The sequence below is a fragment of the Ylistrum balloti genome, unplaced genomic scaffold (genome assembly GCF_031769215.1).
Source record: "Ylistrum balloti isolate Yb309-2 unplaced genomic scaffold, AGI_CSIRO_Ybal_v1 Utg369756, whole genome shotgun sequence".
Taxonomy (NCBI): Eukaryota; Metazoa; Mollusca; class Bivalvia; order Pectinida; family Pectinidae; genus Ylistrum; species Ylistrum balloti.
The window spans coordinates 770,452-785,139 of record NW_026781957.1 but is presented as its reverse complement, the minus strand read 5'-3'; the positions used below and the strand labels follow the sequence as shown (position 1 = coordinate 785,139).

Genomic DNA, 14,688 nt, shown 5'->3' with positions numbered 1-14,688 from the left:
TAGAATTTTGTCAGAGCTGATGGAAGTGAACAAGGAATGATATTTAGTTTTACCCCCTTATATTCCTCTACTACAGAATAATGTGGGCCTTTGTTTAATCAACATGGTTAAATCTGCAGAGCTGTCCATTACGGGAGTATTAATCTGTTGCTGTGGAGAGCCCAGAGATGGCATTGATTTTTCAAACTCAAGAAAACCTACAACGTTAAACACATTTTTTCTATCTTTAAAATAGTGACTTTTTTATCCACTTTCTGAGGGAAATTATAGTTCTGACATAATCAGTTTAAAATTGATGCTGTGGCCAAGAAAATAAGTTTCTGTTTCTTTACCATAAACCGACTATACACCTGGCCCCTGTGACTATACACCTGGCCCCTGTGACTATATGCCTTGCCCCTGTGACTATACACCTGGCCCCTGTGACTATATACCTGGCCCCTTCCCCTCCATGTATGTAGATGCTGGCCCCTGTGACTATATACCTGGCCCCTGTGACTATACACCTGGCCCCTGTGACTATAAACCTGGCCCCTTCCCCTCCATGTATGTAGATGCTGGCCCCTGTGACTATACACCTGGCCCCTGTGACTATACACCTGGCCCCTGTGACTATATGCCTTGCCCCTGTGACTATACACCTGGCCCCTGTGACTATATACCTGGCCCCTTCCCCTCCATGTATGTAGATGCTGGCCCCTGTGACTATATACCTGGCCCCTACCCCTCCATGTATGTAGATGCTGGCCCCTGTGACTATATACCTGGCCCCTACCCCTCCATGTATGTAGATGCTGGAACCTGTGACTATATACCTGGCCCCTACCCCTCCATGTATGTAGATGCCCAGACTAGTCATTAACTGTATCATTGCTGAACATCTTACACATGAGAGATAATGAGAGATGATATCATCAGTTTGACACACCACCTACAAACCATACTCAGCTGTCAGTCACGACCACGTTTTTTTATCTGCCCTACTTTTACGTAATTCTCCCCCGTTTTAGCCTTATCTGAGACTATTTATGTATCAATATTGTGTTAAATCACTATTATCAGTAATCAGACCACAAGCTGTACTCTGGTAATTTTAGATTCTCAGATACCATACCATACAAATAGTACTTCATTGATTTTAGAAACAGTGCCCTGTTTATGTCCGTGTAATCCCTTAGATTTAATACGATGATAGACTTGGGATGTTAGACAGTTATAACCTCTGACCTTTCCGATTAATAGTTGTGTGATGGCTACTACTACAGATTAATATTTAATACTTTTGACCCATTTTTTACACCTGTAGGTTCTGACTTTGACCTTGTTAGAATCTGTTTACCTTTGAGTATGAGATGTACTAATAACCATGATGAAGAAAGCTTGTATTTGGATATAGAGTTGTACGTTATATGTATTCTGTTGTATGTAACTTTGACTTTTACCATCGAGAGGACATCTTCGTTTACCCATTGCGGATACTCGATTTGTTTAATTGGGATTTATCACAATCGGTATGACAACTGAAATATTATTTCTATAAAAGGCATAGATTTTATTGCTCCCAACTATCCCAAAATTCCAATTTCTTTGTCTATGGTAACCAGGTTTAATTTCTCCCTTAGCCTGTCTGTGGTAACCAGGTCCAATTTCCCCCTTAGCCTGTCTATGGTAACCAGGTCAAATTTCACCCTTCATCCAGTCTATGGTAACCAGGTCCAATTTCCCCCTTAGCCTGTCTATAGTAACCAGGTCCAATTTCCCCCTTAGCTTGTCTATGGTAACCAGGTCCAATTTCCCCCTTAGCCTTTCTATGGTAACCAGGTCCAATTTCCCCCTTAGCCTGTCTATGGTAACCAGGTCCAATTTCTCCCTTAGCCTGTCTATGGTAACCAGGTCCAATTTCCCCCTTAGCCTTTCTATGGTAACCAGGTCCTATTTCTCCCATAGTGTTTTGAACATGCTGTTTCTAAATATGCTGACAATCTGTTCGTTTTACTCATTAGTAAGACATTTGATATGAGCAATTGTTGAAATTCTGTTGAATCCTGGCTGAGAAACTCTATTCTAACTAATGAATTGCAAAGATTGATAGCTTTCTAAAAAGCATTGATATGATTAGAAAATTCAGCAGCAAAAAAAGGTAGGATTTTGTCAATAAACAGAAAAAATATACAACAAATTGCTGTGCTTGTTTATTTTTTACTTCATTTAATCACACAAATCTTTGATAATGTCATCCGCTGTAGTGGGATTGATTACTGTCAATGAATTAGAAAGGTAGAAAGTCCATTAACAACAAATAGGGAGTTTTTTTTTTTTTATATTTGACTCGTTTTCTGATGTTGGTTGTCACATGTTGACAAGATAAATAGGACTTGTTTTAATTGCTGAGGAAAGTTAAAAGCATTCAATTGTAATTTCCCAGTGGGAAGTTGTTTTAATTGTTACTGATCATAGATCCGATACAAAATATGTTGTAGAGTGTGTGTGTAGCATCCAGGAAGTGTTTGTTGATAATGGTTGAAATTTATTAAAATCACAGTGAGGAATAATTGCATTATCATTGTAGATGTCCACATCACTAGACAGTGTTGGTGAACTCTGGGGTTAGCGGCACTTACCCCAAACTAAAGAGAAATATTGATGAGACCTGCCAGGGTATTAGGGACACCCCTGATAAAACAATTCATCTCCTCCTTGATAGAGTGCCTTCTGACTAGAAACCAGATAAAATATTCATACAGAAAGTGAAATTCACTTGTGTAATAACTTGTACATTGTCCTAAATGAGTAATCGACTGGTTGTCGCGGTGATGCATTCTATTGATTGACAAGGTCACGTTACAGGTAGAGAAAGGATGTTGGTGAGAGCCAAAGCGATCTCTAACACAGCCCAAGCAACACAAAGGTCGTGCTTGGCTGGAGAGGCAGTTACTCACTAACACACTCCCACGTGGCTATAAAGATGAAAAAAAAAACACGATGGTGTCAAACGATAATCATAATTAATTAATTTCACACTTTGTGGGAGTGTTATTAATACACTGAAAATGGATTTTATTCTAATAAATAGAAGTTTGTGTAAGCTGTTATATTCAGACACATTTTTCAGGTAGATGATTGCAGGCTGATTGTTTTTTTCTTTGTTTGATTCATAAATAAGTACCATACAAACATCTGGATGGCACCCTAAGGAATGTGTAACTGAGGTTAATTTGATAGAATACCTATGGAACACAAAAAATACAAACATGCGTTTTCTGGTGTGGAATTTGTGTAATGAGCTAAGAAATGAAAGATGATATTTCAGGGATGCCAGTTTAACTGTACAGGTGTGCCGTTTAAATCTGTCATTCTGCTAAATACTGTTGCCGAGTTTCATCAGTGAGTGATTTCTGGGTGTTGGTGATGGTTTGGATCCTCTTATCCTGTGTAATATAACTTGGTGGATTTTTATGTTTCTTGTGTTTTGGTATAAAGGCCATGTTTCTTGTGTTTTGGTATAAAGGCCATGTTTCTTGTGTTTTGGTATAAAGGCCATGTTTTTCGTCTGTGTGTGATTCCTGCTTGTTGGTGATATATTGTATAGTTCCTGTTGTACTGTCCAGTGTAACAAAGCCTTTCGGATATTTATATGCCATATTTTAATATTTTCCAGGTAAATGGTCAGGATTTATCCAAGTCATCACACGAAGAAGCCGTTGAGGCCTTCCGCACTGCGCAAGAACCCATTGTGGTTGAGGTTCTACGCAGGGTCAACAAAAATAAAATGAAAAATAGATCTCCAACCATGGTATCCATAGGAACACAAACAGAAGAAGAAATTTACGGATTTAATCGTCCACCAACACCACCTCCTCCCGTCTTTCCATTTCCTGCCAGTGGGTGAGTAAATAATATGTTGATGTGAAACAATTTTGGTATTTTGTGAAAACAATCATTATTTTTCATTTTTGCGAAAGTTTGAATTTCTTACATATTCATACAGCGTAAAAGAATTGATTTGATATCCTGATCCCAGGTTAACAAAATGGTAAATATAAACACCCAAAAGTCAGATCTAGTACCACTGAGAAAGATTCTGCCAATTTACCAGCAGGATGTTCTGTGGAGAATTTATCAGTAGATAAACGGGATATTATTTCAGACCATCAAATCTGATACAAAATTAAACTCCAATGAATGAAAAGATTGTAACCAATCTACAGACTTGATGCTGTACAATTAAGTAGAGATCAGATTAGGTAGATTGATAAGGTTGTGTCTGGATAACCAAGTGCACTACTGGCATGTTCAGGTGCAGGACTGAGAGGCTAGGGAACCTAATCCTGGGGTTTCCTCCTCCTACCAGCCTTTCCATGCTGACATGTGCTCCACCAATATGTTTCATAAGCCTACATAGCTTACACTCTGTCATAATTGAATAATATTATCATTAATTCGTAAATCTGTATTTGAATATATCTCTGTGGTGGTCATAATGCTTCTGTAGGGATTTATAGCTTTACATGGAGCCTTCAGACTTAATATGTGTGAAAATTTTGAAATTTTAAACAAATTGTTTGTATGTGGAAGCTAACCAGCTGTGTGCTTTAGGGAGAGATAGTGGGGATCGTGTGTGAGATAGGGACTGACCCATACAGATCTACAACAATGTGTCATGTCTAGGAGTCATTCAACTTCCTCCCCAACATTTAACATTTGTTTCTCATATCTTTCCCCAAATACCAATTTTCTACCGTGTTTCTGTCCTGGTTTATGAGCTTTTAGTGTGACCAGGACACGTTGACTTATTATCAGATGACAACATCTGGCCTTGTGACATAGCCCTCCCCCTCCAGACAGATATCTGGTTCCTCAAAACTTCTCCGTCTCCTTGAAATACATTTCATACATTTCTAAACACCTTCCGTCCGATTGACATCTTTGTCTAGATCTGTGTGGTTGGCTTCTCATGGTGGGTAATGTACATACCTTATCAAACATCTGTATATTATGTAGACAATACTTTAAAATTGTTCACAGATTTAGGCTTCACTGTTCATTTGTGAAATTTAAAAAAGGAAACATTGAAAAAAAATCATCCACAATATTTGCATTACATGAATGTTTAAACACCCACTTTGTTTCCCACAGGGGTGTAGATAACTTTTTCTAAAGATTTACATTCACTTGAAAATCTGCTGTACTTTTGTATAATTTGCCTTTGAACCGTTCTTTGTATCCATGGTGTTCTGGTAGTTCCATCATTCTGTACACCAAGAAAAAGCTATGCAACTGTTCACGAGGTTGGAAATATTTTTCACCAAAGCCGTTTTGTAAATTATATTCATCTGTAATATTAATAGCACTTCATTTCCATGGCGAAATAAGAACTCTTCATTTTCATGAGATAGCCTCCGATGATAAAGTGTATAGGCGAATGTTTATCTCGTTGGTAAAGTGTTTGCTGAACAGACAAGGTTTAGATACATTTATGACGATATTTTGAGAGTTATTGACACAGCCACTTATCAACTAGACTGCTTCCTTATACTAAGAACTCATTATATTCACGTTACTGCTGCTACCTAGATCTAATGTATTGCAGTTTTTCTGTGAGTTCCAAAAATACAGAACTATAAGGAGTTCAGCAGCTGCTCGTGAGATAAACAAGACGATGTACACCAGGTGAACCTCCACGTCAACTGGCCATTTAAAAATCCAACAGTAAAAAATGCGTACCTATTTCATTACTTAGACGGAATCAAACGTTCACCATGTTATTATCTCTTGTCTTACTTTGATATTCCTGTCATTGTTATTGGCTGTTGGAGGATGTTGCCTACCTAATTGCTCCTGGTTATTAAATCTGAGTATTTCATGTAATTAATAAAAGCTTTTAAAGATAACTCAATGAGTAATGTTTTTGAAGTCATAGATTGTTTGGTATCATTCCTTGCTTTCAGTTTTGGGGTTACTAGAAATGCTGAGAGAAAATTGACTTCTGAACCATTAAATATCGTATTAGAATGTTAATCATTGAAACTGGATAAAAATACATAAAATTGAACAAATTAAACAATAATGGAATTTGATTATCAATTAATATGAATCATTTGTATAACCAGTAAAATAGTATTCAATAATTTGGTCCACATTAAACATTTTCGCATCTGTTGCAAAAAAAATTGAAACATGTTATTTGAAGTAGTCACTTCCTACTGGTTCTCTGTGTACTTTCTGGTTATCAGACGATGAATTGCTGTATCATATTGCTATAGATGTAAGTCTTCCTGGAGTAGGAATGTTACCGGGAGACTTTAGGATTAGTTACTCCTAGTTTGGGGCTGCTTCGGTAAAAATAGTCAAAACTTCGGGTGCAAGTTCTTATGGAAATCACATTATCACTAAATAGTAGATCTTTGTTGATAAGGTAGAAATATAATATAAATTAACATCTTGTCTTTCACAAGTAGGGGTAAAATAAAAAGCTTTAGAACATTCCTCTCGAGATCGTGTGCTGGATGTCTGCGGAGGTAGCAGACACACACAGCACATGTAATACAGATCTATAAAAAATGTTATCGCATAATCACATCGTCACAACTGCATTGAACTTGAGCATATGCTGAATAAGTGGGATATGTTCCTGATGCCTTACCGACAACACACGTGCAAACGTGCATATGCCATTGTGGTTGAAACGGTTGAATGATTAAGTGCACGATAAAACGTATTGTGGATTTTGACTGGTGAAACACTCATCTGTGTAGCCATGAGGCATACAAAAATGCGATACTTTGCCAGATTTTCATTTTTTGTATTGTAAGAATGAAAAAAGCATATTGTGTTTTGTTGTATTGTCAGATGGCTATTAAGTCAGAAACTCCCTTAAAGTCTTCTTTCCACTGCAGCCCCATTTAAGAAAAGCCAGGTTCAAGTCTTGAGTCAATTGTTACACAAGAAACTGAGTATATGTATGAACAGGTTTGCGTGTGCGTGTAGCTATGAAAGAGTCTTTTCTTCAGAGTATTAAATGTTTTATATTTTCTGATCAGGGTAGATTGTAATCAAGGGTATAAGCTGGTAGAAGCTGAGTTCCAACACAGAGAAATGTCATAACGTGGTCTTGTGAATCGACTTCTACAGGAAGTGTTAGACCTAGGTATCTGTAATCACGATAGTGTGACAGGCACCTCCTTTTGATGAAACTAGCCTGAGATTACTCTAACTCTCACAACTGGTCTCACTGGATTAATTATTTATCACATAATTCTCATTGGTACAGATAAGTTACCGTGGGTAATCTATTATACACAGATAACTGACAGCATTTTCTCCTCCGTATATCACCAATGTGTAGCACCTTCTTCGGGTGCTGAACAACAACTTTTTTTCCTCCTTCCATCATCCAGCACCAGTGACTATCTTCTTTTTAATTATTTTGCTATAAGGTGGTCCCTCTTGTCTTTCCTTTATACTTGTGAAATAGAGGCTTTTACTGGAATTATGTCCCAGTTTATCTCTATAATTTGTTTGATTTTACTGAAATTTAATTTGTAATCTCAAATACTGAAAAGTTTTGAATAGTACATCAGATTTGATACCTGGTAAGTCGAAAGAGATTTACATCCATTTTAAGTGATAAAAAGGTGTTCCTTCTTAAGCACATGGGTTTTTTTTTAAAAACTTTTAAAAGGGTTTTTATTTTGACTGTTTACGTAAGAGTTCTGCTCTTTCTCTAATTTACATTTTTCAATGTTGTCTAAAGTACACCATTGGCTTACCATCATGGTTTGATACATTTGTTAGCCTAGGTAGTGAAGGGTTTGAGAGTCTTGTTGGTACTGATGACACCAATGAAAACTCAGAAACTAGTACGCTCATCATCATCTGGAACGGAATAAAAAAGATAAGATGAAACAAATCTCCCGTGGTTACAACTTAATGATTCTTCTGAAATAAAAGTGAAACCAGTAAAAAATGTGTGGTAGGTATCAGGACAGAGCGAGAATACTAAACACGTCAGATAAGCAACCGTTGAGTCTGTATCACTCCCAATTACTGGTGATCGGCAACAAAGATATTCTTCTTTTGATCCAACTGTAAATGACCATAAAAAATCTCAGGATTTTCATCATCAAACACCATGTTCTGTAGAAGTTGCCAGGTACCAACACAGGCTGCCATTTTATCAGGCCAAGCTGACAATTGTTTCGAACTAAAGGGGAATCGTTATGCTTCATTATTGTGATAGGGTCTACTCCTCTGGTGTATGCTGAGAGAGGGCCAGGAGAGCTCTTATGTGGGTGGTTTTTAGAAGACGAAAGGCCTGATTCACCAATATGACAATAAATGCAGGGCAAGGAATCACTGACAGTAAAACAATTTTGGTAAGGGCCTGTCTTCTTGTGTGGGATTCTGTTGAGGACACATGGGCCTAGAGTCACTGAGAGGACAATACCTCTCTTGTGTGGGGCTCTGTTGATGACACAGGGGCCTAGAGGCACTGAGAGACATTGCTTGTGTGGGGCTCTGTTGAGGACACAGGGCCTAGAGTCACTGAGAGGACAATACTTCTCTTGTGTGGGGCTCTGTTGATGACACAGGGGCCTAGAATCACTGAGAGGACAATACTTGTGTGGGGCTCTGTTGAAGACACAGGGGCCTAGAGTCACTGAGAGGACAATACTTCTCTTGTGTGGGGCTCTGTTGAGGACACAGGGGCCTAGAGTCACTGAGAGGACAATACTTGTGTGGGGCTCTGTTGAGGACACAGGGGCCTAGAGTCACTGAGAGGACAATACTTCTCTGTGTGGGGCTCTGTTGAGGACACAGGGGCCTAGAGTCACTGAGAGGACAATACTTCTCTTGTGGGGGGCTCTGTTGAGGACACAGGGGCCTAGAGGCACTGAGAGGACAATACTTGTGTGGGGCTCTGTTGAGGACACAGGGGCCTAGAGGCACTGAGAGGACAATACTTCTCTGTGTGGGGCTCTGTTGAGGACACAGGGGCCTAGAGTCACTGAGAGGACAATACTTGTGTGGGGCTCTGTTGAGGACACAGGGGCCTAGAGTCACTGAGAGGACAATACTTCTCTTGTGTGGGGCTCTGTTGAGGACACAGGGGCCTAGAGGCACTGAGAGGACAATACTTCTCTGTGTGGGGCTCTGTTGAGGACACAGGGGCCTAGAGTCACTGAGAGGACAATACTTGTGTGGGGCTCTGTTGAGGACACATGGGCCTAGAGTCACTGAGAGGACAATACTTCTCTTGTGTGGGGCTCTGTTGAGGACACAGGGGCCTAGAGGCACTGAGAGGACAATACTTGTGTGGGGCTCTGTTGAGGACACAGGGGCCTAGAGTCACTGAGAGGACAATACTTCTCTTGTGTGGGGCTCTGTTGAGGACACAGGGGCCTAGAGGCACTGAGAGGACAATACTTCTCTGTGTGGGGCTCTGTTGAGGACACATGGGCCTAGAGTCACTGAGAGGACAATACTTGTGTGGGGCTCTGTTGAGGACACAGGGGCCTAGAGTCACTGAGAGGACAATACTTCTCTTGTGTGGGGCTCTGTTGAGGACACAGGGGCCTAGAATCACTGAGAGGACAATACTTGTGTGGGGCTCTGTTGAGGACACAGGGGCCTAGAGGCACTGAGAGGACAATACTTCTCTGTGTGGGGCTCTGTTGAGGACACATGGGCCTAGAGTCACTGAGAGGACAATACCTCTTGTGTGGGGCTCTGTTGAGGACACATGGGCCTAGAGTCACTGAGAGGACAATACTTCTCTTGTGTGGGGCTCTGTTGAGGACACAGGGGCCTAGAATCACTGAGAGGACAATACTTGTGTGGGGCTCTGTTGAGGACACAGGGGCCTAGAGTCACTGAGAGGACAATACTTGTGTGGGGCTCTGTTGAGGACACAGGGGCCTAGAGTCACTGAGAGGACAATAATTCTCTTGTGTGGGACTCTGTTGAGGACACAGGGGCCTAGAGTCACTGAGAGGACAATACTTCTCTTGTGTGGGGCTCTGTTGAGGACACAGGGGCCTAGAGTCACTGAGAGGACAATACTTGTGTGGGGCTCTGTTGAGGACACAGGGGCCTAGAGTCACTGAGAGGACAATACTTGTGTGGGGCTCTGTTGAGGACACAGGGGCCTAGAGTCACTGAGAGGACAATACTTCTCTGTGTGGGGCTCTGTTGAGGACACAGGGGCCTAGAGTCACTGAGAGGACAATACTTCTCTTGTGTGGGGCTCTGTTGAGGACACAGGGGCCTAGAGTCACTGAGAGGACAATACTTCTCTTGTGTGGGGCTCTGTTGAGGACACATGGGCCTAGAGTCACTGAGAGGACAATACTTCTCTTGTGTGGGGCTCTGTTGAGGACACAGGGGCCTAGAGTCACTGAGAGGACAATGCTTCTCTTGTGTGGGGCTCTGTTGAGGACACAGGGGCCTAGAGTCACTGAGAGGACAATACTTCTTGTGTGGGGCTCTGTTGAGGACACATGGGCCTAGAGTCACTGAGAGGACAATACTTCTCTTGTGTGGGGCTCTGTTGAGGACATAGGGGCCTAGAGTCACTGAGAGGACAATACTTCTCTTGTGTGGTTCTCTGTTGAGGACACAGGGGCCTAGAGTCACTGAGAGGACAATACTTCTCTTGTGTGGGGCTCTGTTGAGGACACAGGGGCCTAGAGTCACTGAGAGGACAATACTTCTCTTGTGTGACTCTGTGGAGGAAAATGGAAATTAAGAGCAATCTTTTCAAATTGACCTTATATATAGAGGTGTTTTAGAATTGACTTGTCTCAGTTTATCAGGGACTCTGCTGTCTTTGCTGCTAGTTGTGCCAATGTACTTTGTAACAATATATATCTATATCTCCGAGAAGCAAATTGACGTAATTACAATCGGAGTAGGACTCCAATATCTGGTAGAAAATCACTAAAGTTGTATGAGGAAGTAACTAACGTCTTACCCACTGGGTGATGTCATGCTCCCTAATCACCTCACATTGATTCCATCTCTTAGACTTAATTATGGAATTTGGCTTAGTATCAGGTCTTTTTAAGCAGTGTTAGTTAAAGATATTATAAATGTTTAGGTAATGTAAGATATTGGTCATATTTCTGTACATGAAATAGAACAGTCTGCCACATATTCTAGATTTTTGGCAACTTCTGTGAGGAGGTAGCACTGGCTATATAATTAGGACAGAAGATTGAGGTACAACAACTCCAGTGAGTATAGTACCAAGACAGAAGGTTGAAAAACCCTTTGTTTGTATTTTTCCAGGATTGTGTTGAAAGCCACATCCCTTTAAAACAGCTGTTCACTCACTCCCTGTACGACGACCAAAGTTATTTTATGATTAAAATCTCAATTGTGTATGTAAGGAAAGATAAACTGGCATCTAAAAATAAATGGCTTGATACATATTTGATGTGTTTAAGGATGACTTGTGTTCCTTTGATAAAGTAGACTGTAATTATTTTGACAAAATAAACCTGAATGATGTGATGATGCAGACCTGTGTAATGTACTAAAGCATCCTGTTGTATGTGTTCAACTTTGTTTCTTTTGCACCATGGAAACATTCTTTCATACACCAGGGAAATAAGATACTGTTTTTTCATTTAATTTGATCTCTTATATTTGCTTGGTGTCATCTCTCCGTATACTATTCTCTTGGTGCACTAGATCTTTCCTTTTTAACGGAAGTGTTTCCCGTTTTCCTGTTAAGAGTCATCGTAAAGACTGAAGTGTTATTTGTGAAGTGAGAGCAACACTCTTATAAACCATCAATTCTTGTCTCCTTCACTTGTCCTTATTGATTTTAATTCCAAATGATAAATACTTCAAATTTGAAATTGAAATCTTAAACCGCATTAATTGACAAAGACAAGGATAGATTAAATCTCTAGAAGTGAGTTGATGTAATCAATTTGGCACGGAGCAAATCAGTAGTTTTATTACTGCTAGAAATTCCTTTACCAATGACGGTCCTCCTTGGTACACACTGTGGTCCTCTTTACCAGGCTGTCTGTTCCTTATGTAAACACGGTGCCTGTGGGTTTTAGCTACATTAGTCTGATACCCAATCAATTATATCGTATTATGAAGTTATAAAAAGGCGTGCCCTAGTTATGTTATTACTCCCCTTTTCATTGGAAGTAATTCTTGGCATGGCAGAAAAAAACCATAGAAAGCATAGCAGTATGTATTTCAAAAGAAAACAGAATTACCAGTACTAATTGGCTAGGACAGGTATAAATTATGGGCCCACGGGTTTCTCACCTGGCCTTAGCGCAGGCATCATTCATTGTGGATTATTTATGTAAGAAAAATTTGTTTTCATGTACAAGTAAAAAGTGTAAAGGCTAATTGAACACACATGGAGGGGGAAGTAGAGGAGGAAAAGGGAGGGGGACTGACTGGAATGAAAACATATTAATTTTGCCTTCCTGGTTGGCTGAGGGAATCACAACCATCCTCATAGCCTGTGATCTGGCCGAGAGGAAGGAATCCACGATGTGGCTTCCTCTCCAGTCATCGGTTGCCATGACGATGGGGAGATTAACAGACACATATGCTGGTGCAGTCAGACTCTTGTAAGATAATATATTTTTTCCGTCATAGTAAGAATATTTCAGCATTATCTTTCACATTTCTTATACTTGATTTTTATGATTTACAAATGCAGAATTCTTGCGGGAAGATTGTTAAAAACTGGTCGGTTATCTGAAGTATTAATATCACCCTCTAGAAATGTAAATGACCACGTATTTAATGCATTACCCAGTGCTGGGTGAGGTAACATACTGGGGATCATTTTGTACATGTTTTCTTTATGCATTCAAAGAGACAGAAAACACATCTGGCCAGAGATAAACACAGAAGTCAGGGAGATGGTTACTCAAGTGTTTTTACATCTGGGTTTGGGGTCGCTTCCTATACACCTGTAGTCCATTCCTAAGCATTAGTAATTCTTCCTCTTCGTTGTTTCATGTTTTTGATTTTTTTCTCAAAAGCTTTTAAAACTGCCACTCTTTCAATGTGTAAGGGTCAGACTTTAACCATGCTGCAGATTAAATGTATTATGTGGCATAATTTAAATGTATATTTAACTTGGTTTAAATTTACATGTAAGATATCATAGTTTAGCTATGCTTGTATAAAACTGATATACACCATCATTGAAACATGCCATTGTCTTGGTATTTTTCCATTAATTGATTTGATCAATATTATTTATCAGGAAGTTTCATCCATTGTAGACAAACGGTTTTGTTTTGTAATCTTGAAGCTTATTAAATTCAGTGGATGAGCTAGGAAAATGTTAATGAAACCTATAGCATATGATACCAAAATAAAGACAGACATGCATTACAGTACTCTGAAGATACTCTGACTGAAATTATGTGCCACACCAGGTTCCCACGTCCCAAATATCATAAGAGGATTTTAAACACAAAGACATGTTGGTACAACTCCAGAAATGGCGAGGAATGGTTTAAGAATTTTAGGTCAGCTATTGGGAGTTGGAGGGCCATTCACCTCCAGACCAGTCTACTACTTCTTTTGATGTTTCTATAGTTAGGTCTGCTATTTTATCTATGACCAGAACAATCCTGCTTCTGTTGGGCTCCATCTTATCAGCCAGTTTTCTGTGGAGAAGGGCAGACGACAGGCTTTCTCGTGTATACATCTGATTAAAACCTCTCCACCTTTTTTATTTTGAAATTTGACAATTACTGTCCTTTAACAAAGTTTAATTGACAGTTTCCATAGTAACCGATTCCCAGGGTGGGGGGGAATACCCTTGTTGTGAAATATGACCCAGAGGGACTGGGAGACATGGGGTGTATTGGGAAGTAGATGTGTGATTTTTGAACAGATAAGTCATGTGGATGGACAGCAGACGAAAGAAAACAAGATAATTCACTGGGATATTTATGTTTTTGCTCAGGAAACATTTGTTTAAATGACAGATCTTAAGAATATTTCTCCTATTTATGTCAAAATTTTTACTAAATGGTCTTCTTAGTTCTTGTGTAGAGCTTTCAAAGTTTTGACTCCTAATCCATCACTGATCTGGTTACAGGTTACACTCCAACAAGTGGCCAGTTAATTACAGGTCATTAGAGGTCATTTCAGGTTGTAGGTCAGAATCAATGGCAAGGAACTAAGTGACATTTGTGAAAGTTCATTGACTTTTGTACAGGTCAATGTGCTATGATTACAGAATCCTGATTTTCTTATTTACTGAAACAATTTAACTAGCTATTGATGTTGACATCCGAAGACATGTTTCATTTTAAATGAACCATACATAAACAACGCTGCAGACAAGTGTTTCTTTCTACTCTATAAAATGTCACTACAGCCAGCGTCTTATCAAATTCCCAGTAATATATAGCAGAAATCGTAGATGTGAAGAAATGCTTGAAAGAAAAGCAGCAATACATTATTTAGAAAGGACTTTAATTTACAGAAAGCAAAAAACAAACATTTTACGGTAAGTAATATGAAAGAGCAACAGAATTAGAAGGTATTATCAGTAGTTTTGTGAATCAATCTCACTGCTTACACTGTCTGGTATCACTGCCCACATTATGGGTACATTTGTTACGTAAGACCCAACGTTTTTAATACCCAGAGCTTCGAATATCTTTGTGAGATTTCCCAGAATAC

At 39.6% G+C, this 14,688-nt stretch overlaps 1 protein-coding gene across 1 annotated transcript in view; it reads left to right on the top strand.

Moving 5' to 3' along the window:
- The window catches only part of LOC132543472 (E3 ubiquitin-protein ligase PDZRN3-B-like), a 175,132-nt gene that overhangs the window by 119,614 nt on the left and 40,830 nt on the right, over positions 1-14,688 (top strand). The window contains exon 4 of the mRNA XM_060206975.1: positions 3,659-3,885. Coding sequence (XP_060062958.1) covers positions 3,659-3,885 — 227 coding nt within the window. The remainder of the gene's footprint in view (positions 1-3,658; positions 3,886-14,688) is intronic.